This window comes from Ptychodera flava, chromosome 4 (genome assembly GCF_041260155.1).
Source record: "Ptychodera flava strain L36383 chromosome 4, AS_Pfla_20210202, whole genome shotgun sequence".
NCBI classification, from domain to species: Eukaryota; Metazoa; Hemichordata; class Enteropneusta; family Ptychoderidae; genus Ptychodera; species Ptychodera flava.
Genome location: NC_091931.1, coordinates 36,811,424 through 36,837,230, shown reverse-complemented (window position 1 = coordinate 36,837,230; position 25,807 = coordinate 36,811,424). Strand labels below are relative to the sequence as shown.

Sequence of the window (25,807 nt, the reverse complement as noted above, 5' to 3'; positions counted from 1 at the left end):
CAAGAAATTATTTTTCAAAAGCACTGTTCATCAAGAAAAACTCATACCATAATTGTCCAACTGTGTCTCTGTACATAAAGATACCACTGTAGGCAGAAAAAATGAACTGAAAACTTACTGTTAATGAAACCAGCATTTACTTGACATCTGTGTGACCATTCACATGACTGTGTTTTCGTGTCCATGCCATAATACAGATACCTGTTATACACTGATACCATTTCCATTGTACATAAAAAGGCAATTAATCACTTGACAATAAATATGACTGTCAGACTAGCCTTTACATTTATACACTTCACTTCAACAAATTATATTTATGTACTGCATTTCCAGTGACTGGTAACTGTTCCCACAGTGTTTTGCAAGATATTACACAGAGAAAATCATCCTATACTATGGGTTCAGAAAGCATTGTTTCCATCCTGAAAAAAGTACAACCCATACTTGTGCCATTTTCCTTGCAATTTCAACACAATGAATAGCCATTAAACCCAAAGAATAGACCCTAGTTAACCCTTTGAGCGCCAAAGTCAATTTTTGTCGCCTATATCAAAATATACACCAGTCAACTTTTTTCTAAATTTTGCTAAAGATTTGATAAAAATCTGAAGCCAGTAAAGTGTGATCTTCATTTGATCCAAAATTGTCCAAAAAATTACAGAAAATTCACCTAATTTTGGTGGGAAAAATTGCAGCGCTCCAAGGGTTAAAAGATGCCTGGAGTCTGCTTATTACCCTGTGCTTTCGACAGAACATGACTTTTAAAATTTACCCATCATTCACAAAGATTTACTAACTTTTTGCAGTACTGGCTTATGTAAATGTTCTTTCACTGTAGGACTTTGCTGCGTAACCATTGTTTTCTATGTAAAGCCAAAAACCTATGCAAATATCCACAGGGTTAAAGGGTCACCAGGTGTGTCGTATATGCAATATTAATCATCATTCATTTGACACTTTTTAAAGGTTACACAACCCTCTTCAAATTTCCAATTTGCTCTATTGCCTCAACAGAAAAAGCAATGCGTGTTAAAGTTTTTTCACTTGCGGTTCATTTACCTCTGCAATTTCAAAATTCAGGATACCACGTCCTCCACAGTTGAATTAAACTTCATCAAATACTCAGGCTAAGGTAAATGATATACACACAGCAGAGTAAATACAAATTACATGTATTTCCAAGCTTAATTTTTGGCTACATTACTTGATACTAATTAATTCTCTCTCCTCAGGAATTGCAATTTTCAATTGTCATGTCAGTGCAGTTCAAACTAGCCACCAAAAGTTCGATACAATTTAATACATCATTCATTTCATTCACTGCCCACATCATATCTCAAAATAGAAATTTGGGTCCAAAATATGAAAAGGACACCAAACGGTCAATTCCCCAAAATAAATGAAATCATTTACATACAAATGCACTGGTGACCATATTTTGAATGAACCAATCAACTGATAGAGGGCAATTGAATATTCATTAGCCTAAAATCCAGCATCAACTCAAAAATCCTAGAGACACACAGAGATTTTTCTAGGGTCTATGGTGAACTTCATCAAAATACTTGCAATACTTGGCCTTCTTAAAACAACCACCCCCATTTGCCTGTATACAGGTCCACAGTCACCATTGAAAACAATGGGTTCGGGCTAAACCACGGTAGAGAACGTGTTCATATTGTAAGTTGTTTTCAACTTGGCTTTGTAACATATTTGGAGGTGTCTTGAGCAGAACACAGGTGTTCAACAAGACTAAACTTTGCCAAAACAGGATTCAATCCAAATCATACGTCTTCCTGAGCTCTTCAATTACACAACACCAGCTACTTCTTATCAACATTCCAGTAGATACATATTGTAAATGCCTTAGTATACTGTACACACATCACACACAATAGTTCAGGGAAAAACAAAGAAAAAACAACTGTTGCAAGGATGGGATTTCTTTTAGTCAGAACAAAATATTCAACATCACATATGAACAGCTATTTTACATACAATTGATGTATTTCAGTCACACAGAAACAAATTCTCATGCTGAATGGCCTGTGTATTGATTGTCTATTCAATAAAGGAATCCATGATCAACACATGACAATGAATATATCTCCTTGGATAAAAATAATGCAAAAATGAATGCAGAATATACAATATACTCTTATTTTTTACATTAAGCCAAGTGTCTGTGTTTATTGTGTAAAATTGCTCTTTTCCGGTTAGGTACAGTGTTTATGCAAATTTGGGGTAAATGAAAATGACATACTGGTACCAGGTACAAACATTGTGCCTCTACTTATATTAGATCATTTACGTTAAACAATGTTCAGAAACCGTACAATTGCAGATCAAAAATCACCACTGTACATTTAAGCACGGTCCCTGTGGAGGGACCGTGATTTAAGAAGACAGAACTATGAGCTTCTGGTCATCACTGTCTAAATTGGAATTATTTTGAAGTTCAAGTCCACAAAACAATGCCTAATAGCTTGTCAAATGACACACTCAAAAGTGTTCAGCCTTACAGACACATGTACTCAGTACTGAACAGTCCATGGTTACAGCTTCAACACAGACAGTCATGTTTGCTGTTGGGCTGATTTGTACAAAAAGCATTTCATAACTGAAATGCCTCATGAGTGGGGTGATTCGTCTCTGATATTTGGAAATACCTGTCGGCACATTCCAATGTTGTACAGGGGTTGTCTCCTCCCCCCCACCCCCTTCCCACAAAGATACAGTACTCAATATTGCAGAACCATATATGTAGGACTGAACTGCCAAGAAACAAAATGTCAGTTTCCAGCGATGCCATAAAAATATCCTAAATGATTCCATTTTGACTTGGTGAAAGCCTTTCATAAAAGCATTGCAGAACAAAAATATCCGGATGAGCTGTGGCAGCCATAGAAATGCTTCCACTGTCATTCCTGGATTGCTCCGGACACGGTCCCTCCACAAAAGGGACCATGCTCTGGAAGTACACTTTGTTGCTTCACTATCTACAAGTGCTGTGCATGAAATTTGAATTAACCAACAACCTGCACACATGTTTCATACAATTTTATCAATGCTAACCTACAACAGCTGTTGTACCAGTTTCTGTAGGGATATTGGGATTACGTTTTACAGACATGTACATACAAAGAAAGTGAAGTTATATTCCACTACAATCAGTGCAAAATTTCCACTTCTTAACAATATCTCGTAACTCAGAAACCTTACATTTGTGAAAGTACCATTTTCATCATCGGCGTTTTACTGACAAGGTAACTCAGTAATATTTGCAAAATTCATGTCAGTCTCCTTGTTGAATAAAAATTTTTACAATAATATTTACACCAAGCAGATAGTGATTGTTACAAAACAGAGTGGCAAAACTGCATCTACAAGACTTATACAAGTTATTTCTGTGGACACTATGCGTGGTATTGAGGATTTATGCAAATATCACTCATTTTTATTTCAACAGACTTTCTAAATGTAAGAATTTCATAAGGCCCAGATTGATGTCCTTGTTTTAAAATGTGATTGAAGGCAGGTATTGATTCAACCTTTTCACCCCTATTTCTCTTCATATGGATCAATCCATCTTACTGGTAAACTAATGACAGGTATATGTACCAAGCTGTAAAAAAGGTCAATCATTGCTTCATTACTGATTTTCTCCTTCTGTGAGCACCACAGTCAGTCTACACCTTGCCTGAACCCACGCTGTAGTTTTCAGGTGTGCGATAAAGCATGTGAGCAACATTCTATAAATTAGCAAATCACAAAACGACAGCTGGGTCTAATCTGCACAAATGTCCTGGAACAGTGCAAAGGAGTAGAATATTTGCGGTATGACTGAGGTAACGGTGTCCACCGGTATATAGACCCAGTGACCCCATACATATTGAATACATTCAATCACAGTATGCACCATAAGAAAGGGGCAGGTGAGAACTCATGAATATTCATGGTTGTAAAAATATGACAAAACAGTCGTGACAGGGTTTTTCAAGCTCTGCTTCTGACATGTTCACATGACATAAATATTTGATGTCAACAGAATTTGAGTCACTGGACTAGTCTATGGTGTTTTGCGCTCAGCAGATGAGCAGCAAAATGTCTTGCGTTGAGCAGAACAACCAAGTACAAACCACAGCTGAGCCAGTCTAGTTCCAGATCAACACCTGACGGTACATTAACCTGTTTTTAAAGCTGTTACGCTCACATCATATTTTCAGAAAGATTTTGTTTTACCTTTTACATAATACACTGGACAGGAAATGTTATGGCCTTCACTTCTCGGGGTAAATAATGTCACTTCACTATATTAATTGGTCCTGAGCATTGACAAATGAAATCATTTAGTATGGAAGTTCATCAGTACTTTGAACTTGGAAACCATTGTCTCGGTCAAGTGTTCATCATTCTACTATGTTTGAAAAAGAAATCTAACTACAAGTGGCCAAAGTGTTTTTTAAGTGATGTCACATTCATGATTTAAGAAAAACAGCATCAGATATATGTTCACTGTTAATTTGTGACCATGTCTTGGTGGTACTATTTAGTTCTCTTTAAAAAATCTTAACGTGCATTTTACCTACATCCTTTTTCCAATTGTCAAAATAAACATTCATGCTCAGCGTTCAATTACTTAGAATTATTCTAACTCTCATTTTAATCCTTCCACCCTGTAACATTAACACGAGCAACCATCTTTCGTAGATCGTTGCTTGCCTAGCTTGACGGTGTCTGAATACTGCCCCGATTTGAATTCTAGTTTTTCTTCCAGCTTATGAAGCTGTTTGACAACAGCTGTGAAGGCCTCGTCGACATTAATGGAGTCTTTTGCACTGGTCTCGTAGTAGGGCACTTCTCCGTTACCCTCGCACCACATCTCCGCTTCCTGCGTGGTCACTTCTCGTTGCTCGGGCGGCACGTCCACCTTGTTCCCGATGACCACAAAGGGAAAATTTTCAGAGTCCTTGACGTCGGCGTAATATAAAAACTCCTTTTTCCACATGTTGAGATTGTGAAAGCTCTGCATGTCGTCAACACCAAAGGTCAGCAGGCAACAGTCTGATCCCCGGTAGAAAGGAGTTCGCAGACTCTTGAATCTTTCCTGCCCGGCCGTGTCCCATATCTGTAACGTGTAGCAATTTCCATCGATGACTATGTCCTTGTTCAGAAATTCCACTCCTATTGTGTGAAAGGACTGGCTGTCAAATTTGTTCGTTATGAAGCGATTCATGAGGGAGCTCTTTCCCACTCCCCCGTCTCCCAAGATGACAACCTTGAGGAGTGTGGATTTGCCAGCCATCTCCAACTGCCAACTTCTCGTCTAACGTGAGCCACACAATAGGAAGTGGGCAAAAGCAATGGAACAAATAGATTCTTCACAAAATCTCCATCAATATGCCACTCGTTGTCAGATCACAACTTGTTGAAAGTTGACAATATCCTTTAAAATTAAATGAATAGGAAATGAAACAGTTATTTTTACAATGTGAGTGAAACCATACTTGCAGTCATTATAGGTTATTTATTTATTTTAAATGATTCACTGACATCAATCATACAACTCGGGTAATAGCTATCTCCATGCTGATTCTTACAAAGAAAAACAAACCAAAACAATTTATTCGCCCTTGGCTGTGATCCACCACCCCACCCTCCTTGTTTAGGGATGAAAATGAGTCCTCATGCCCTCGAATTTATTTATTTCTGTAGCATCGTCATGGTCATACTTGATGAATCATTTGGTGCAAGGTCACAGCGATGTAAATACAACGTCATAGAATTGTCCGCAGAGACTTTCATGTCATGGTATGACTGATGCCCCCATCATACGGGATGAAGTGGGTGTTGCCAAATACATCATACATGTACTAACTCAGCGTACGTCAGGAGTAATATAGCAGCAGAGGGCTTTAAAATCGATAGCATGCAATTTAAAAAGGCGTTTTCATGGACTTTTAAGATTAGAATTTTAAAGTTACCGTGGTTGTCGAAACAAATACAACGTCAACAGCCTGTCCGGGCAGTTTCAATGACTCACGAACTCAGACACGGGGGGACAGTGATTTTCGATGTTTCACTTCTTGTACGAGTTTGTTTTGGAAAAATGTCCATTAAAACACTGCTCATAAGAGTTTCCACAAGCATGATGGCTGAAATGTGCCACCTAATAGCCTACCTACGACCCCATGTGGCTCAGGCCGACGGCGTTTCTTCTGTGTCTACCGTGCATGCACCTTATCACTTCCCTGCTTCTTCCTGGGTTTCCAACATGGCAGTTTCAGTCATGTGATCCTCTGTGACCCTTTAACTCGCTCGATTAAGATTTGCAGAGCCTCCAGCGTCATCATCGCTCTCAGCCTCAGAACGAATGATGATGGCTAAAGTTGACAGCAAAAGAGATCCCGAAAGACAGCCATGATGGGGATCAGTGTATAGAAATGCGGAAAAATGCCTTTATGCACTTTGAAATAAAATATGTATGAACGGTTGTCTTGCAGACTGTTACCTTTGTTTACAGTGGTATGTCAGTATTTGAATCATAAATGCATGTGGTGCCATGGATGGGTAAACTAGCCATGAATTGCCTATGAATTAGCTGTTATTATTAATATCATAATGATGAAATATGAATATTATTAATAATCGCTGCGGTATTTCATCAGGATTGAGCTTCCTTTCTGCTCTGGAATACTTTCAGAAATCACTGAACGTGTTTGACGTCATTTATACTGCTCATGACTTATATTGATATTTATGTTGTATCATTATATAATATTACCTCTTCACAATCACATGTGTAGCTATTGCCACAAAAAGACAGTGGTTTGTGACAATGGAATGGCAGTAAAGTGAGGAAGCCAGTAGTCTATCATGGGTTTGCATGTAGTGAAACTAACGCCCAACATATGAAGATAAACAGAGGACAATCAGACAATAGCTCAGGGAGAACAAAAATATTTATTTCACAAAAGTCATAAATTAAAAAAAAAGCACACATTGTTGTCATGTCTGGTCCATTTCTGTCTCTCCCATCTGCTCTCTTCTGGATTTGAATTTATTCACATTCTCCTGAAGAGAAAATACAGAAAGAAACTTAATAGTTACACACACTAGCCTATGATTGGCGTTGCACACATTCCACCCTCCCCTGACGGAGGGATTGAGGCATAACCCGTGTTTTTGCTAAAAATCAGTTTTTTGCAAAGATTCACTCAATTTTCATTAATTTGCTGACCAGAGATTAACATATTCGTTGGGTTCACCTTTTACATGTAGCATGCATGACACACAGCTGTATAAGTTTGGTTAGAAAGATGTGTAACACATACCCGGTAGTAAATCACTCGATTTCCTGGCTTCTTTTTTCACCCATTTTCAACCTTTCAAGCAAATTTTAGTCAAGTCTGACTGGGTCAAATTTTGGGAAAATTCACATAATGTTCTTTAAGTACCATATGATAAAATGACAATTTTGAATGAGAGTCATTTCAATTTTGCTTATCATGATTTTAATCACTTTTTTTAATATCAATCTTTCAACCCCTGCCATTTAGGAATGAGAAAAGATAGTGCAAAATAAAATTGTCATTTTTCTACATATTTCTAGTTTGAAATGAGACATTAAATTTCATAACGTAGTATCCAGCCTTTGACTGAAATTAATTTTTAACATTATACCACAATTGAGCTTTTCTACCCATGTTATACTAGTATACCCCTTTCATCTTTCGAGTAGACTATTGCTAAACTTTCTTTAGATTCCCTGCTGTTTGAAATATATAGTATCAGGGGTTTTCATGTCATCTTAGATAAGAATTACTGCTTTGATAAAAAGTGTGTAAGTTAAGTGCAACCCCACCTCATTAATCCATGAGAATATTCAAAAGAAATATTTCACTGATGTTTCCATTGCAGAAAATCCGAATATGTCTTCTTACAACACAAAGCTTGGAACAAAGTCAACATTTCTCTCAGTTGCACATAATTTGAATAACTTTCGAAACAGACTTCTGAAAAACTTCTTGGATAAATTTAAGAATTTGGCAAACCTCTATCTACAATGAAGAAAATGTTTAAGCTGCACAGAAGTATTGCTGTTGAACTGACAGGGTATCTGACAATGCATTGTATAATGTCTGACATAGTCTATGGTCATCTTGCTAAATGTAATGCATGCCAAGTATGAAGAATTAACATGTACACTTTGGGAACACATATAAACTGTGTCAACACACAGATATTGTGAACAGCCCTAAAACGTGCAAAATATGTTGTCATTTGTTGTGATATTGTAGCAATTTATTACATATAAGCTTCAAAGAATTAATATGCATCAAAAACATTTCAGGAATATCCTCGGAGTTCAGTCTGAAAAAAAGTTGTTTTTGGAAATACCTCAAATGTGGCTAAGACGTATTCTGATAACGTTGACAGCTCACGGAGGCCTCTCCTGAGTACATCTGTGGCAGGTGGCCCTGTCATTCAACACACAAGATAATTGGTTTCATTAGTGAAAACAGAGAGGCTATTCCAGTGGTGTCTTAATTGGATGAAATCCTAATCAAAACAAATATCCTGGTGTTTACAAGTTGAGATAGGTTATCTGGGCAGTAGACATTAATTGGTCAATTAAAAGCCAAGCACAGCAATGAAAATGATATGGATAACCTGTACCCTGATAAAACTTTCAATGTTCTGTTGGGATCGCCAATCCAATGTTACATAATTAACTTACTCAATCCTTACACATAAAGATTTGTAAAAGGTTGAATTTTCCAGCCCTTTGATCCGATCCTATCAATACAGTTAACCGTGTCTAACATTACAAATGAGGTATACACTATCTATCAATATAGGAAACACACTTCTTGCATTGATGGTATAACCCAAATAAATTAGAAATTTGTTTATGCCTATGACTTGTTGCTTACTGATGGAAGCTTGATAAATCTGAAGACTGACAGGTTTGGCATGGGAGATATTTTCACCTTTTCACCTGTGATTGCAAACCATGGTGTAACGTGTCATTTCATCTGTGTTATGAGATTTAGAGTTTTCATTTATAATGAACACAAAGTGCAAATTGTCCAGTAAAGGACCTTAAATGTTAACAAATCTCCAATGTGTTATTTATATAGCCATGGTCAACTTGTCTTTTAAATCAGTACACCTTTTCTGACTCCGAGCTTCCATCTGAGAAGCATTTCAGATGTAGAACTGATCATTTTCGAAAGAGTTTTTTATTATACTCAGTTCACGAAAGTCATATCTGTGGATAGAAATGCAGCCATACTTTACTGATTTAAATCCGTAATATTGTTATTTCTTGGAAAATTATTGTCAAGGGTTTATAATGCCAACGTGAGTCTACATGTAAGAGAATTAATTCAACTGTGCTGATTGCAAAAATGGTCAATTCACAAAAGTCAATGTTTTATATTTTATATTTTTGTGATACAAATACTGTTATTCAAACAGGAACTAAGAATACGCAATAACCTTAACTTTTTTGGTCAATATTTGGAAACCCTTTACCAGAATTTTGAATTAGAATAAAAGAATCTTTATTCCAAGAAAAAAATCCAGAGTCTGCATAGAATGTTATACTTGTTAACATTTTTGGATTTTCTATTGTACGGTTATTGCTGTACAGCTCATTAGCAATAATAAGGTACTGCACTGTTCTTTCTTTTATCGAATTGGAAATGAATGAGGATGATGATAATGATGATGATGATGATGATAAGAGAATTAAATACCTTAGGAAAATATATTTGGAAAATTGATTAAAAGAAATTTATTCTTGACAAAAAATATCCATACAGTAACATTGTTGTTACAATCCAATCTGTTATTCTTCCTAATATGACGATTATACGATTTGCTTATTTTTTTAACAATGTATAGCGGACACAAATATAGTAAAACATGGCTTTCTTAATAAATACGATATTCAAAATGAAGTAGAAAGCCGTTCACTGTCCCTCTTTACTAATTTTGGTAACAGCAGAACAAACAATTCAGGAATATGAGTTGACAGAGCTGAGCTGTTGTGAAGCAGTATGAGAATAACACCCTAGGTCATTGACCCCCTTGTGCCTGGCATGGCTGCTGGTGAAAGGCATAGTAGGCAGTGTGCTGACAGTGAGTGTAACCCAGGGGTCACTGACCTGCATATGTAGATCTAATACCAGCATTGGTACAACTAGTCATTTGATTGAACAGGTATGCTGAATGCTGATAGGCTGTTGCTTAGATACTGCCATAAGGATGAAAACATGTTTGTGATGCAATGCCTAGAGTTACGTCAGATCCAAATATAGATAAACATTTCTCTGATCGATTGATTGACTGCTTTGTATATTTTGCTACACTCATGAGAGGCACACAAGTTAATCCTATCAAAAATTGAACAAGAAAGCTAAGCAGTGATGATGGAATAATAAATATGAAGATCTTTCTATTCTCAGGGTATTGACCTTTTGATTATCACACATGCATTGTGGGAAATATAATGATTTTTATCTCCTGTATGACATAACCTGTATATTAATCTTATTACTTGCTCATTGGTATAAACATGCCTTTTCCTCTATGTTGTTTTGCTAGTATGCGTGATGCAATTTCTTCATTTTCGTCTCTTTATCTTCAAAAAAACTGTGTTCTCCATCATTTAGAAAAAAATTTCATGATTGATTTAGTAAAAACTTTGATCTCCAGCAACTCTATAGAATAAAGTAAATGCATATCTGTCAAAGGATAATTGCTGGCTTTTAGAAATAAATTTTCCTTGAATCCATGTCTAATTGCAACTAACCAATGGTACACATTGGTACTATATGATTCCTCAAGCCAGATACTACATTCCAAATGCAAGAATGGTTTGAATATGCAAAGAAAATTCATTTGTCGCACTGATTTTGACTGAAATCATTTCACAGCTTTGCTGAATGACTAATTTTTAGTCTTTGATGAGGTGTTAGTTGCCATAACGAGGATCCACACCTTACCTGTTGTCTGTATTCTTAGATTTATTTTATTCTCTGTTGGATGGGGAATGCTGTAACCACAGAACTGTACCTCAGGACTGCAAATGTACACAAAGACAAGATACAAACAGAAAACCAATTTTATTAGTTGGATAAAAACATGTACAGAGATAATCGAACAATTGAGGAAAAACGTATTTTCATATGTGTATTATGTGCTTCATTTCAATGAGTTGTGCACCTGAACAGGACCATCTCAGACAGGAAAGAGATTCAGCTTTGATAGGCGCCCTCTACAGTTCAATTTTTTCATATCTTCCTGCCACGGTAATCATAGTAACTCAGTTATGTTTCTCAGTGATTGTTGAATGTCCACTGGACCTTTTCTTGCATAGCAATCCTGTGCTGTTCTGATTTTCCCTTTGGGTTACAAAACTGACCATTTGTTGAGATACTCCCTACATTGTGTATGTATTACGATATGTTACCGCAGAACTTTGTTTATATTGTCAATCAACTGTCAAGTTTATCTGCACTGTGATCAAGAAAAATATGTCTGTGCTCAGAACTCAAGCTTGTCTCCTGTTAAATGATCATTTCAATGGATTGTTGTAGAATATGCATAAGAGCTGTTCACAATTGGATTTCAAACAAGTGTGAAACTATACACAAAGTCAAGTTATGGCTATTTTCTCGTCAAGAATCCTAAGGTAATCTGAACAATTTCTTGATTAATTTTGTCAGTCAACATTCTTTACTAATCATAGAACAAATGAATTCATAGACCTTTGATAGACATACCCTCTTTTCCTATGAACAAAAGTATTAAGCCTGGCATACTAGACATTTTTATTAAAGCACCATTGAATTTGCTTCTTTCTTGAGATTTTACTGCATTCTACCATTGACGGTAGAAGCAGTGTACCCTCTCAGCCATTTGGCATGCCACGACTCATGAATATTCTCTGTGACTCAAGAACATTTTTAGATGAATAGGAAATTAAGACTCAAAAAAAAATTTCACAAATTTTTCAATGGACTGAAAAGTTATTGAAATATCTTTTGTTTGAGGGCACACCCAGGGTAGGAGACTTGTGGAATGTTCTCAATTACTGTGTATACATGAACAGCAGAACAATTGTCTCTGGGTAAATATATGTATTTCTGATGGTGAGGTGATAACTAAAGTTCAGAAGTTCTGTCCTGTATGTTTGACAATGAAAATCTGAGCTCTGATCATGATTATGATACCAACAACAAATAAATTTGAAGCATAAAAATTAGTGAGTTTGATCTTGTATATAATTATGGCAAGTTCACTTATTTCTCAGTTGTATCTCATACGTATACTTACATCTCTATTACATCTCTACATATTACAAGGCTTTAAATGCTATTTGTAAAAGAAATTTACAAAAGACAGAATATCCTTGTGATGATTAATAATTATGTCACAAAGTTTCAATTCAATAAATAAAATATCAAGAAGAGATTTATATTTTTATTAAATTTTAGCATCTTACTAAAAGAAAGAATAAATGAAAAATTTCAATTATGTAGCAAAAATTTGGATTCTCTGGGTAGTAACAGAAATCATGTTTTTATTTTGATTCTCTGGATAGTAACAGAAATCACAAGTTTTTAGGTTTTTTGACTGCATCACTTCCAGATTTAACACGATTCAAGTTCTTTTTGTATCTTTGTGAGAAAGCGGGAAATATCAAAATTTACTGACAGTGAAAATTCTTACTTTTTCATGATCATGTATCTCAGGGCGTTGCCCAAGGTGTGGTCTTCGCCATGCATGACAAAAGTTGCGCATGTTTCATCTTCAACTTCAGTCTGTACCTGTTGACAGTGGTAGAAAGCTATGTATTACACGTAAAGCATCACTGGATGCAGGAAAGGTAGAAACAATATTGATGCCGCACAAGTATAACGCAGACTCATCACAACATGGCACGAAGGAAATTATTTTGGTGATAGTTGATGAGCATAACACGACATTGTTTAAGCACTGTACCGTCTGTGCTTTAATAAAAGGAACAGAGCCCTGTATGTACCACTGCATCGTGATAGGGTCTGCGCAGCGCCCGCTTTATGTGTGTGGAGAGAGAGAGAGAGAGAGAGAGAGAGAGAGAGAGTAGCTTAACCGAATGTCAGAATTCGGTTAAGAGTGGACTTTCACGAGCAAATTGCAGTGATCATGACACAGCTCGGCTGTTTGCCACCATCAGTCATGACTGTCACTATGTCGGTCCACGGTACGGTTCGACCGTAGTCGATACAAGAAACACGTGCATCATCACTTTGTTTTGATTTTCACGTGTGCAACGTGGGATCAGCTCGAGTTCACACACCGATCAACCGATTTATTCATTCCGTCTCCATCCCCTTTTGAAATAGCTCCCATAGAAGAATATGATCATGATATACAATGGGTAGTGGACTCACGACTTCTAGCGTTCTCTTCGGCACCTCGGTGTTCGCCATAATCAGATATAAATGGGACAGGACCGGTAGCGCGGCGCGGGAGTACGCGATGTTACACTGCAGCCATATTGGAAATAATTAATATTAGAAACTTAGGGAGTTCTGGCATGTGACAGTGACGTCATGAAAACAAGATTGCAAGAGGAAGACACTGACGATATAATAAGTGAGGTAAGTTCGCTATTCAGAGACAGTTTGATTATCATTCACTGTTAAAAGCGTGCGGAGGAATTCTAAGACTTAATTGAATGTTATGTTTTCGTTGTCCGCCCGTCTGCACAAAATTAATGTGTATGACATCTACAAACATGCAAGTTGCAACCAAGGTTGGCATCAAGCCCTGCTGCAGCTGCGGTTTGTATTCGTATGTACATGTACAGTCAGAAGTGAATTACTCATTTCGGAGTCAGCTATCATTAGCTCGCGATAGTAGAGTTTCTTTAAAACGACATGTATTGCGCAGACAACTCCACATGCGCGTCATTTTACAGGCCTTCGAGAGTGAGCAAACCACACACTGACGACATATGTACATATTGAGCAGACATACACATTGTACATCGAAATGTCAAAATTCTCATTTGTGGGGGTGTGTGGAACATGGAGCTGAGGTAGAAGTGAAAGGGGTGGATGCTCTGAGGGAATTTTATTTCTGTTTTTCAATTGATAGTAGAACCTTTGGGGAGGGGAAGATATTAATAGCATTTGAACCATACTGTCATGTCCTAGATTAAGGTAGCTTTCCGCCTTTGTTTTGGTATTTTGAGTCAAAAACACGATTTTTCTTTTATCCCTGAAAAGTATTCCTATAATATTGATCTTCCTTGTGTGTAGAATATCTTGGTCGTGAAGTTCCTGTTTTTGGGTGAAATTTTGGAATAAAAATGTACGAGAGGCACAGGTGTACATTTTGGCGTTTGAGACTACCGTTAAGTCTTGATTGACGAGGGATTACGCTAAGCAAGCAGCGTCACAGTATTCACATGCACTTAGTCAACACCGCTGTGAAAATCCCATTAACACCTACCGTTCACTGCGTAGATCAAGACCATAGTGTGTACCTGGCAATTAGGGGTCGAAAGGTGGGTCTTACCGTTTTTCTCATAGGGGTGGCCGCTCCAAAAAGATCACAATTTATCGACACAATCGGACAAGGTCAGACTTATGACATTGTTGACGGTACAATTTCAGATTACACAAATGGCCCACGCACTAAATGTTTTATCTGGGACATTTTTGTGCTTTTGTAAAAGCACCAGGAGTGGTGGATAAGTTTCGTAATGTTAAACATCTTTGAAGAGGCTGTCCCGTATACATAAATGGTACGTTCCACTGGCGGCCTTAGTGACAGCGGGAACACTTGAATACCGCAACAGACACCCTTCTCATCTTCAACATTCAAGCAACATTCGGCCGAAGTTTCGGCTTCTTTTGGCCCCAAGACATTTCGACACCCCCGTTAAGATTTATTTTTTTCCCTTCAAACTTATTAGTAACTGACAGACCAGTCAAACATAAGCGTGACCTTTGCGTTCTGACCAGTATGACTTTCACAGTGCCGTTTAGGCGCCGCTTTTCAAACTTTGACAGTGTCGGCGGCTATTGCTATTGAAAATGATATGAAACTCTTTTCTCACGGTTTTTCACCATGTTCTCACAAACTTTAAAGCATGTGAATGCTGACACTATACTTCTCAGTGTTTTGATTTGTAACATTTGGCACAAGTTCCCCCAACCAGGTAGTGCCGAAACGTCTTTGGTCGTGTTGCCTAAACGTCTTGGGGTCGGAAATTGTGCGGCCGAAACGACTTTGCGCCAAAAGGTCTAGAAACCCGAGATTGTCCGTTCGATGAGAATACTAAGTGAGTTGAACAATTTATGAATAAAAATGAAATATCAGAAGCCGCTGCACTGGAACTACTTGTGATTAGAAAATACAAGGTGGAAACAAATTGCATGGGCTTCAAGAGAGCGACAGCAAATTTTCCCAAGGCAAAATACGTAGCGATGCAGAAATCACACGCCACAAAACAATAGCTGCTTTGGTTTGCAGACGTTTTGGCACAATGGCAGTGAACTGATAATGTCGAAGTCGTTTCAATCCCGCGGTCCCGTTTTTCCTTGTCCCATTTCGTTTCCGGACCGCGCTATTACCCAATAATCGTACAATGCAACCACCCTACCACTAAATGAGAAACCGACCTTGACAAGGTAAAAACATACGTCGACTAAAAATGTTCATCGTACACCGGACGAATGTGAATCAAATGATTTTATGGGAATGGACACGACAGCATTGTTATCAGTTATCATGGCAGTAGCCAAAATGCTGCAGGACCGAAGACAAATTTCAATATGAATTTGAGCGTCACAACGTAATAACGTAATCGCCCTGAGTTTTCATCAACATGTCATCATTGGTCGGTAAACCATTGAATGAGACGCTTACGGGCTAACTACTTGAATACAGTGCAAAACACCATCCTAATCCTGAGATTTACATGTAATGAAGACGGGTCTGATATCATATTCGACTGGAATCGATGGTACTCATGTTGGATACGAACAACAGCAGAGAGTTATCTATCTGTGACCATGGAGGTAGGAAGACTACTACCTCCATGCTGTGACGTAGACGCTTGACGAGCGGTCTATCGCATGCAACTTGCGCTCGATGAAATGACGTACTTTTCTCTATGTTCATGTTTTCTCAACTTCTCTCCTTTGACTTTTATGCCGCCGACAGGCGATTGGTTCATTAAAGCAATGACTCCAGAAACGGTCTTCACCCACAGAAATGCTGTACAGAGTGAGGACGAACTATTGTCTCAGAAATGCTCGTAGTTTGATTCGTGTTAATCGGTTTTCAAGGCGCGTGAAGATCTAAAAAATGGCTGCTCACTGAATCCTCGGTTACTCGGTAATGAATCACAGCATGGAGCTGTTCTTTTTTATCTCCATGATCACAGACACCGCAAATGTACATTCACATACAAACCCAGAAATTTTTGTTGTCAGCCAATATTGTTTTCCCTATATCACTCATCGGGCTCGCTTTCATTCCGCAGCAGTGAGTCGTTTCCGAGGTCGAATCGAATGCTGCCATAAACTTACACTGTAGTGTACGGTACGCTTGTCATGGAGGTAATTAGTCCAAGCGCTCGTGTAGACGGCATCGAGATGCCGTAGCAGTTCCGACAGTTAGGTCGAACAGTTAATACTCTATTGAAACCTTACAACAAATCAGTCAACAGATTATGCATAATCCCTTCCCTGGCACTCCCCAAGTTTATTTACTCATCAGCTACTGTGTAGATTGCGCTCTAAAAAGAGTACAACGCTCCCAAAATTCACCCTTTTTAGCCTCATTTCGACCGTTGACACTGATTTCAATGAGTGAATATACTATTGAAGTTGAACACTTTGATTTCACTATCTGGTTTTAGTGTTTTGTCGGTTGAGTACATTGTTTATTGCCATTCAAAAGGAAAAAACCGAACCAATTTACTAAATCGCCTTTTTCTCAGTTCGGCATTTTGTCACATTGCAGCACATTCAAAAGAGTTTAACTCGAGAACGCGTGAACGGAAGTTCACCAGATTTTCACAGACGTTTGTCAAAGAGGTTATCTCCAAAACCGTGTCTCAGTTTCTTTATGAAGATTTTTAAAGTCGAGTTATTGCTGCTTAATTAGGCGGCATTGTAAGACTAATTGGTGGATAAACTTTGACTCAACGATGTGAAAAACCTAAGGCCTTTTTCAAAAATCTGAGACACGGTTTTGTAGCCAGTATTCTGAAGACCAATTGCCCGTTCACACCTAAACAATAGCCTCTCTCCGCTCAGACTTAAACTTTTTTACGTGAGACCACCCATTTTCTTTACGCTTTCACTAAGATCTTCAAAAAAATTCATAGAAATAGCCATATAAATACATCAACTGAGATTCGATCACATTCATTTCCTATTACAGAGCATTGTTCTGAACTCAAAAGTGCCATGTTAAACATCTTGAATAAATCATTGTTTACCGTACAATAGAAAACCATTGATGTATCAGTCATTTTATCTGGGTCTTTATTTTCCAATACTTCACATATTTATAGATACTACAAATGGGTTACATTGAAGTCAAGGTTCAGTTTTTGTTTTGATTTTGTTTTTGAGTTTTGTCATGTTGGTCGAGCAAAGTTCTATTAATAACTAACTTCTTTGGTGCTTGGATGAAAATAAGATGGCGACATATGTTTACAAAAATTCAGAATAGTGAAATGACCTTTAGATGAAGATAAAATGACGACATTTGTTTACAAAGATTCAGGATAGTGAAATGACCTTTGGGTGTCAAGAGGTTAAAATGTCAATCAGAGGAACAGTTGCTTTTACGGGTGGAGGGTGTCAGTCGTGCATGTGGCGGTTTTCAATTGCACATCCATGGGTCATTGTCTGTTGTCTGGTCATTCACTGCTGGCGAAATCAAAGTTACGCGGCTAACAGTGATTAAAATATCTGACAATCCAGGTCATGCGACTACAGGGGAGTGTGTATCCAAAAACTGGGTCCAGTCAGTGCTATCAGCCAATGTAAAGCTAATATGTGTTTAGTAGTTGACTGGAATAATGGGTGAAGTAAGTCATAGAAGATAAGACCCTACTATATACGGAAACCTATTTTGATACCCTTTACTATGTTACAACTTTTGTGAAATGACATGTTGTTGCAATCAGTGTCACTGTATTTAAATTTTTACTCACATCTCAATACTCAAAGAGAGACCAAAACAACAGGATGAGAGTGCACTAGTCCAAAATGGAAAGGATATACTTGATGACTAAGAGTCATGCCTTCTTGAGATCTCAACTCGGATACATTTACTGAAGTGCGGACTTCATGCAGACCATTCACTGTCAACATAATGGGATATTATGTGCCTACCAGCATGTCTATCATGACCCGTGTGTACCTTTGAAGTTACATGAACAAAAATCTAGGTTGAATAATACACTGATCTCATAACACTACTGCATGTTTTGGTTGGCCTTAGTGTGCTCCTGAAGTTATATGAACCACAATCTAGGTTGGATAACAAACTGTTCTTGTAGCACTTAACTATGTTTTATTTGCCTCAGTGAACTGCTTGTACCTGTAAATATTGGCAGTGATTGAAGAATCATGCCCATCCTATTCACCGTGGTTGCCAGGGGGACCACCATCCTAGCGAAATATGCCGGTTGCCAGGGTAACTTCAATGAAGTCACGGAACAGATTTTGATGAAAGTGCCGCCAGAGAATGCCAAGTTGACGTACACACACGGACATTACCTGTTTCACTATGTCTCCGAAGATAGAATCATTTACCTATGTATTACAGATGATGTAAGTATCAGATTCTATGTCTGTGGCAGAGATTCTCTCAGAAATCTTATCTCATTTTATTGGCCAATTGTTACTTTTTATTGTAATAGATTGTATCTGTTGAAAACAAAATCATTTGACATTAATAACTATTGTTGTTTACATATACTTTGATAATATGGAGTGTAATCTCCAGATGTGTTTATATTAATCCCAGTACCATTACCATAGGTACTGTGAGCTATCTTACAGTGGGAATTCAGATTTCAAAAACTCTAGCAAAACTGGGTTAACCCTCTGAGCGCCAAAGTCAGTTTTGGTCACCTTTATAAAATATACCCTTGTCAAATTTTTTCAAGTTTTTGCCACAATTTGATAAAAAACTGTAGCCAATGAAATGTGATGTTCGTTTAGTCCAGAATTATCAAAATAATTTCACAAAACTTCATAAAAATTGGCAAAATGTTGCATGTAAATTTTGATGGGAAAAATTACAGCACTCAAAGGGTCAATTGTATTTCTATACGTATGGACATAATAACCAGCTAGGAAACAATAAAATGGAAACAATTTGTTGATGTTATAGGGTTGATTTTAGTAAAACTACTTCCACAGAAGGCAAGATATTGAAGATCACTTTCTATTTTATTTCCTTCTTCGCAGCACAGACAGAACAAGATTCAGAGTCAAAATTTGAGCCGGTAATTTCAAATATAGTCGACAGGCATTGTCGGTCACAAAGTGAAAGTATATGCTTGAAATTTGAGCTTTCCTTTTATTGTAGGAAGTATCCCTGAAAGTGTGTGACTGGAGATATTTGAGTCTATAATTCTGGAAACAAAATGATTCCCTATTGTTCTCTTGAATATGATTTTCATGAAATGACTAGTAATTTTTCATTGTTTTTCAGGATTTTGAAAGATCAAGAGCGTTCCTGTATCTGCAAGAAATCAAAAGGAGGTACTGAACTTTGACATTAGCACTTTAGCATTTCAGATGTTCAATGCATATTGAGTCAGTCTTTTATAAATAATTAAGCATTATTCATCACCTTCAATAGCGCTGTTCACGGTTACAGGTTTGTTACTAAATATAGCTGTACGCGCGCGACATCGCACACGCAGCTTGAAATGCGGACAAATTTTATCAATGTTGCATACGTGGCCGTTTTTGCAGCTAGTACTCAGAGTCGTGAATATGTTTTTTAGTATTCATTGTTACACTAGCAGTCACCCACTGAGATGTATTTTCGTCGTTCTTGCATGCGTAATTTTCAAAAGCGTTATCTGAAAATGCGGACAAATATTTATTTTTGCATATTAATGAGAGAACAGTGACGTAAACTGTGAACGGCCCTATTCATCTCTTTGATGTTGATTTGGATAAAATAATTTGTGTTTCACTTTGATTTTTGTTTCAAAATTTTCTCTGGTCAGTGAAATCTATAGACTTTGCTGATCTATGTCAAATCATACATTAACTTAAGGTAGTGTTCACCTCAAAATTGAAAGACATAATTTTTTGCTCAGAATTTTCAAAAGCAAGGTCCAATCATTTTCTTTCAAAATCAGAAATGAAAATCAGGGTCACAGTGCAATATTGGTACCATGGAAAAAGTTGCATCAAATTTACCAATATTTGAAATTCAAAATGGATACTACCCCTGTCTTCAGTATATGAGGAAAATCAAATGTTGATTTTCAACAAAATCAGACAGCAGAATGTTTTCGTGCTCCAAGAGCTTTAAAATGAACCCCACAAGTGATAGACCAGAAAGGTACAGTAAAATTTGAGTTTGAATGTCTGTCCCCATGGTACATGCTACCTTAAAATGCACAGCTAAGACTTTGAAATATGTAGAATCATCCAAACTGTCAACTTACTAAATATCTGTTAAGTACAATTCCTGCACAGTGCAAATGAGGTTTATCAAAATCAAAGCTGATGGAAGAGTCCACTTCACTATTCATGGACACTGAGGGCAGGAGAGTGGATCTACAAATGTGGATGAAGGACATTGACTTCATAGACTATCCTTGATTTCACCTTGCCATGTATCATACTGCTGACAATGTGTGCATTGTGCTTGTATTTCTCTTCAGGTTCATTACAATGTATGGCACCAGGGCACAGACTGCGTTACCGTATGCCATGAACAGTGAATTTTCAAGAGTATTGCAGACACAGATGGTGAGACTTTGGTTTTCAGTTTGAATAAACTCAAGTAGTTTTGATGACTTCAACAATTTTATCAGGCCTTGCAGGTGCAGTTGTTTTACCATGAGTTCTAATAAATCAATATATCCTTTCACAGTGGACAGATTTAATGTCGGTCTGTCATTCCTAGTGACCTAATCAACAAACACAATGAATTGAATTCATAGCCTTTCTGTATTATGTCTCTTAAGTCAAAGTATCATTAGCAGTAAATCTTTTATGATGAGAGTCCATAAATAAGGTGACACAGAAAGCAAATGTTCTCTGTTTGTCAACAATTTCCTGTTTTCAAACTCTGTTCACATTACTAAAACAATGTAAGATTGTCGTGAGATTTCTGTTAGAAGAATTATAATCCTAATACAAAGTCTTCACCATCGGCATTGGGAGCAATACACCAATCTGTACATTGCTGTTGGCTAGGCCAAACATCAAAACTTCAAAAGAGATACCATAAAATGGAAAATATTTACAGCTCATATATGTACAATGCAAATATTCACAACAGTGCACAACACGATTGCCTAATCTCTCTTTGAAAATCAGCTTCATGTGAGAAAAAATTGGGTGTTATTATCATGGTTGCAGTGAAAAAAGAAAATGTGTCATTATTGTATTATTTAAAGGTGCTGGTCTAAGTTTTAACCTTTGTGTGCAATCTAAGCACACTAAAGATATTACACATTTCAATATAGAGGTTCACAATCATGTAATTTTTTCCACAGAAACACTACTCTGAGAGTACTGATGTAGATAATGTTTCGAAAGTCCAAGGAGAGATTGATGAATTAAAGGGAATCATGGTGAAAAATATTGGTGAGTTTGGGGGTGTTCATTGTAACTGGTAATTTCAATGAAAACATCTCAGAAACAGACAACAAGTTCCACCTTCAACATTACCATTCATGTTTTAATCAACGCTTCACACAAACCAAGCAGGCACATACACATCTGTATGTTTCTTGTTTTAAAAATTAAACATTTTCATTCATAGTTTTGTGTAACAGATTATTGACAGAAATACTTGATTAGCAGATACTGATTGTCATTTCCGTCTGTTATGTCTTCTCTCATAGACACAATAGCAGCAAGGGGTGAAAGACTTGAATTGCTGGTGAACAAGACAGAGGACCTTGAAGCAAATGTGAGTGTCCAGGAAATAATCAGTTATTGATGACGGTATTATAGAATTGTATGGCTTCTAAATTTAGCTCTGATAGGAAGCATATTCTCGCTCAAATAAGTTTCTCTTCCATATTTTTTGAACTTTTGATAGATAATGGTTCTCTTTATTTGTAAAGAATTTTCACTTCCACAGTGCCCAATGTGTAATTTATGCACTGTTACGAGGCATTGCAATGAGAAAATGCAAAAAAGGCAAAAGGTCTAATAATGGCAATAGATCTAATACTTTGATTCTGTGAATCAGTTACCTGAAAAAAGCAACTACATCTACAAGGAATTTTGTCAGTGCTTTAATATGTGTTACTATAAAATATATACTATATTCCTAGTGTGTGTCGTTTGCCATGGTGTAGTTTAAACCGTAAACAGGAGAATACAGTGAAATTAATGAACGATAGTTGGGAAGATTGCTTCTCTGTGTTTAATGTTGTTCAACCTCTGTAAAAGCAATCACCTAACTTCATTGTTGCCTTTTATATTCTTTGCAGAGTATAACATTCAAAAAGACAAGTAGGAACCTAGCCAGGTCTATGTGTATAAAGAATGCCAAGATTACAATAATCCTAGTGGTAGTAGTCATAGTGAGTATGAGAAAATCAGTACATCTCAAAGTACATGTAGTAGCCAGTTTACACAAATATCATAATTATCTATTTCAGACAATAATAAACAGCGGTCTCCTTTTCACCGTTATAGTTAAATGTTGATTACCTTAGAATTGACACTCTCCCTAAAGTTGAGAGTTGTTAAGTCTTTCATTTACTGTTTTCATAATAATTCAAAGAGGGAATGTCAGTCACCGTGAATAGTGATTTGAATTGCACCCTCTAGTGGTGAAAACTTAGTCTTGCTTTGCCAACTGAAGCAGATAGATGTACTTTCATGTCGCTTCATTTGTTGAAAGGTCTGGTAAACATTCTATGAGACATCATTGGCTGTAAGATTTGATACTACAGTGTATTCACCATGTCAACAAGCAAATACAAAGCAAATTGTCTGTCTATTTTTGTTAAAGATATTTGGAAATCTATTTGTATTGTATTATATAACCTGTCAGAGCTCACTGATCAACCAAAGTTTCAGTACTCCATTTGGTCCATAAGAGTACAGCATAATCAATATATCTTTGTATGCTTTGACTTGCATTCACTGGTAGAGAGTGACAGTAAACTGTCTGTGTACACTTTAGCAGTAGAGTTCTCTGATGTACCATTTCCGACTAGAAAAATCAACACTTTGTAGAATGTAGATGGACAAAAGTGTTTGTAAAATTATGAAATGTCACCCTGCTTGTCTTTCTTCAAATTGTAGATTTCCAGAGATTAACATTTTATCCTGCTTTGTCTTTCAGGTCATCATTTTCTTCATAGTGTCGGCAGCATGTGGAACTTTCAACTGGTCTAAATGTTAGTGCAACAAGTACCCCCGACCAGCTGCATATTCTGGACTGTACAGATCACGAAAACCATCAACTTGAAGTAATAACATTGAGCAGTGATGATCTCACTGCATCAGTTAGTGAAGCCATTATCTTAGAGTTTCTCTAAATCTCAAACAAAATATAAAAAGTACAATAACTTTTTTGTTTCATTCACAATAGACTTGAAGTAAGTACACAACATCTTGTCATAAGGTGCTTGTTTTGATGTAAAATATGGTATAGTATGAATAAGAGAATCGCTGCTTGTATACTTTTAATGTGCCCTTGAATACGCCGTGTTGATAAATTTAAGCATCTTGAATTAATTTAATAATCTTGATAGGAATAAACCTTGTACATTTTCCCCATGTATAAGACAGGCTGTTTCAAATGCAAGCTGTATATTTACAACTGGTATAATTGAATAAGGAATCCGATGTGGTTTTGGAGCATAAAAGCTGAAGAGATGTAAAGCTGGTTCTGATGTATGCTGCGTGAATGGTTGTATGCACAGCACACAGAGGATAGAGGGACTGTCCACAGCAATAGCCTGGAATGACTTCAGATTACTTGAAGGCAAAAGGACAGAAGGCTATAATCCCTGTAGTGAGTCTTTAACAGAAAGGTTCATAGATGTATACAGAGCCTGCCTTAGAGGTTTTGTGTGCTGGTGTAATTACGGGATGGTGTGTAGAGAGGGTGTGTTAGTCTAAAACAGCAGAAGTTAATATTCAAAGAGAATTTCAGAATAATTAAGATGAAGAATGTGTATTATACAATGTGATTGCCAAGTCAAATACAGACACCAAGCATTGAAATCACCATGAAATCTTTTTTTTTTTTCTCATATTGCTGCCTTATTTAAAAATTTCAGACCCATTTTGTGGGCTGCCATTGTATATTTTTCACAAGTGTCTTTAAAAGCTCCCAGAATTCTTGTGTTCATTGAATACCCAATCATGAACCATCACTCTATAACTCACATCCATTCACCCCTTTCTCAATGTGAATGGGGCCAGCCATACATTGAAAATGGTGGGTGTGTTGATGAAAGGAGGAATTTTCAAAAATGTATGTATTGTATAGGTAGATGATAGCTCCCTCTTTTAAGAATTTCTGTAATGTTCTGAATATTACCCCTTAAATCACGACGACATTATTTTGCATCTGAAGGCAGCAGTCCAGAGTGGTGTACAGTTCATATGCAATATTCTTGTTAATATTTTGTTTATAGAAAAAATTTTTTTTCCGTTATCATTCATCTACCACATAATTCCACAGTTCCTTATATTACCAGTATTGTTATCATTGTGATGAATTCAATGTTATTCAACTTTGAATTAACTGCTCTTGAAGCTGAAATTATTTTCATGGTAGCAACCTTCATCTTGATTTGAGTAAACACAATTAACTCTATCATCACCATCAGTATAGATCCGACAATGGTACAGGCAACAATTGGATTGTATCAGAAGGGTCAAAGATAACACCTTGATGTTCTCACTTGAGCTTCTAGATTCACCTGCATCAAAGACAAAGTGGAGTTCAGTAATTCATTTCACAGACCACCACCCTCTTTCAGTACAGTCCTTCCATATGAATGGACTGTACCCAGAAATAGCCTTGTGCTTTTTACCCATAAAAATCCTGGACCACACTCTTGGCTTATAGTCACAACACCACATGCGCATTGCAAGATGACCTCAGAAATGAATGGCGCCCTCACATGAGGTACTGAAGAGGGCACTCTGAACAATAAAAAGCTGTTTGTGGTTCAACGCTGTGGTGTCACTGTTGTATTTCAAAGCTTTTCATTTCATTTTCATTCAGCATTTCACGTCATAAGTAGACTGCTTTCTTTTGTCAGTTCTTTTGTTCGATAACCAAAAACATGGTGTTTTTCATTTGAAGATTTCTTTATTGTATTCAAGTTTAAAAGTTCCTATGCTTGTGCAACATCATTTTAGTTCAGTTTTATGTAATTTTTACCGCCTGGCAATACTCTGTGGTATCATTTCACTGTAGTAGCTTTTCCATTGGAATTAAAAGAGTTTATACAAACAACTGGTTGTTTTATTTCAGTGAATTTCTACCACCTGTGCTACTAATGTGCCACTCCTACTACTTCATGCACTGACTA

General features: G+C 37.0%; 3 protein-coding genes across 4 annotated transcripts; 1 reads left to right on the top strand and 2 right to left on the bottom strand.

Annotated features, from left to right (window-relative positions):
• Positions 1 to 1,930: 1,930 nt before the first annotated feature.
• LOC139131643 (ras-related protein Rab-9A-like) lies at positions 1,931 to 6,319 on the bottom strand. Its single transcript, XM_070697794.1, has 2 exons — positions 6,185 to 6,319; positions 1,931 to 5,449 (listed from the first exon to the last, which is right to left on the bottom strand). Exon 2 carries the CDS (start codon positions 5,306 to 5,308, stop codon positions 4,688 to 4,690), a length of 621 nt encoding a protein of 206 aa, XP_070553895.1. The 5' UTR covers positions 5,309 to 5,449; positions 6,185 to 6,319; the 3' UTR covers positions 1,931 to 4,687.
• Positions 6,320 to 6,947: 628 nt separating this feature from the next.
• LOC139131644 (DNA-directed RNA polymerases I and III subunit RPAC2-like) lies at positions 6,948 to 13,562 on the bottom strand. Its single transcript, XM_070697795.1, has 5 exons — positions 13,452 to 13,562; positions 12,748 to 12,845; positions 11,019 to 11,095; positions 8,404 to 8,483; positions 6,948 to 7,077 (listed from the first exon to the last, which is right to left on the bottom strand). Exons 1-5 carry the CDS (start codon positions 13,488 to 13,490, stop codon positions 7,012 to 7,014), a joined length of 360 nt encoding a protein of 119 aa, XP_070553896.1. The 5' UTR covers positions 13,491 to 13,562; the 3' UTR covers positions 6,948 to 7,011.
• LOC139131642 (vesicle-associated membrane protein 7-like) lies at positions 13,535 to 25,731 on the top strand. 2 transcript variants are annotated; one of them, XM_070697793.1, is made up of 8 exons: positions 13,535 to 13,661; positions 18,650 to 18,866; positions 19,756 to 19,805; positions 20,948 to 21,035; positions 21,788 to 21,878; positions 22,139 to 22,206; positions 22,736 to 22,828; positions 23,599 to 25,731. In XM_070697793.1, exons 2-8 carry the CDS (start codon positions 18,663 to 18,665, stop codon positions 23,656 to 23,658), a joined length of 654 nt encoding a protein of 217 aa, XP_070553894.1. In that variant the 5' UTR covers positions 13,535 to 13,661; positions 18,650 to 18,662; the 3' UTR covers positions 23,659 to 25,731. The 2 variants fall into 2 exon arrangements, with proteins under 2 accessions (XP_070553894.1, XP_070553893.1); XM_070697792.1 differs by having other exon boundaries at positions 13,549 to 13,661; positions 18,620 to 18,866.
• Positions 25,732 to 25,807: the final 76 nt, after the last annotated feature.

Bases quoted from the DNA above. Each gene is read 5' to 3' on its own strand.
- LOC139131643 (XM_070697794.1), bottom strand. From the start codon at position 5,308: ATGGCTGGCAAATCCACACTCCTCAAGGTTGTCATCTTGGGAGACGGG.
- LOC139131644 (XM_070697795.1), bottom strand. From the start codon at position 13,490: ATGGCGAACACCGAGGTGCCGAAGAGAACGCTAGAAGTC. The intron at 11,096-12,747 runs GTAAGAATTTTC...GTACATTTGCAG, and splicing joins AGATACATGATCATGAAAAA to TCCTGAGGTACAGTTCTGTG. The intron at 7,078-8,403 runs GTATTTCCAAAA...TTTTCTCTTCAG, and splicing joins ACGTCTTAGCCACATTTGAG to GAGAATGTGAATAAATTCAA.
- LOC139131642 (XM_070697793.1), top strand. From the start codon at position 18,663: ATGCCCATCCTATTCACCGTGGTTGCCAGGGGGACCACCATCCTAGCG. The intron at 18,867-19,755 runs GTAAGTATCAGA...ATTGTTTTTCAG, and splicing joins ACCTATGTATTACAGATGAT to GATTTTGAAAGATCAAGAGC. The intron at 19,806-20,947 runs GTACTGAACTTT...ATTTCTCTTCAG, and splicing joins CTGCAAGAAATCAAAAGGAG to GTTCATTACAATGTATGGCA.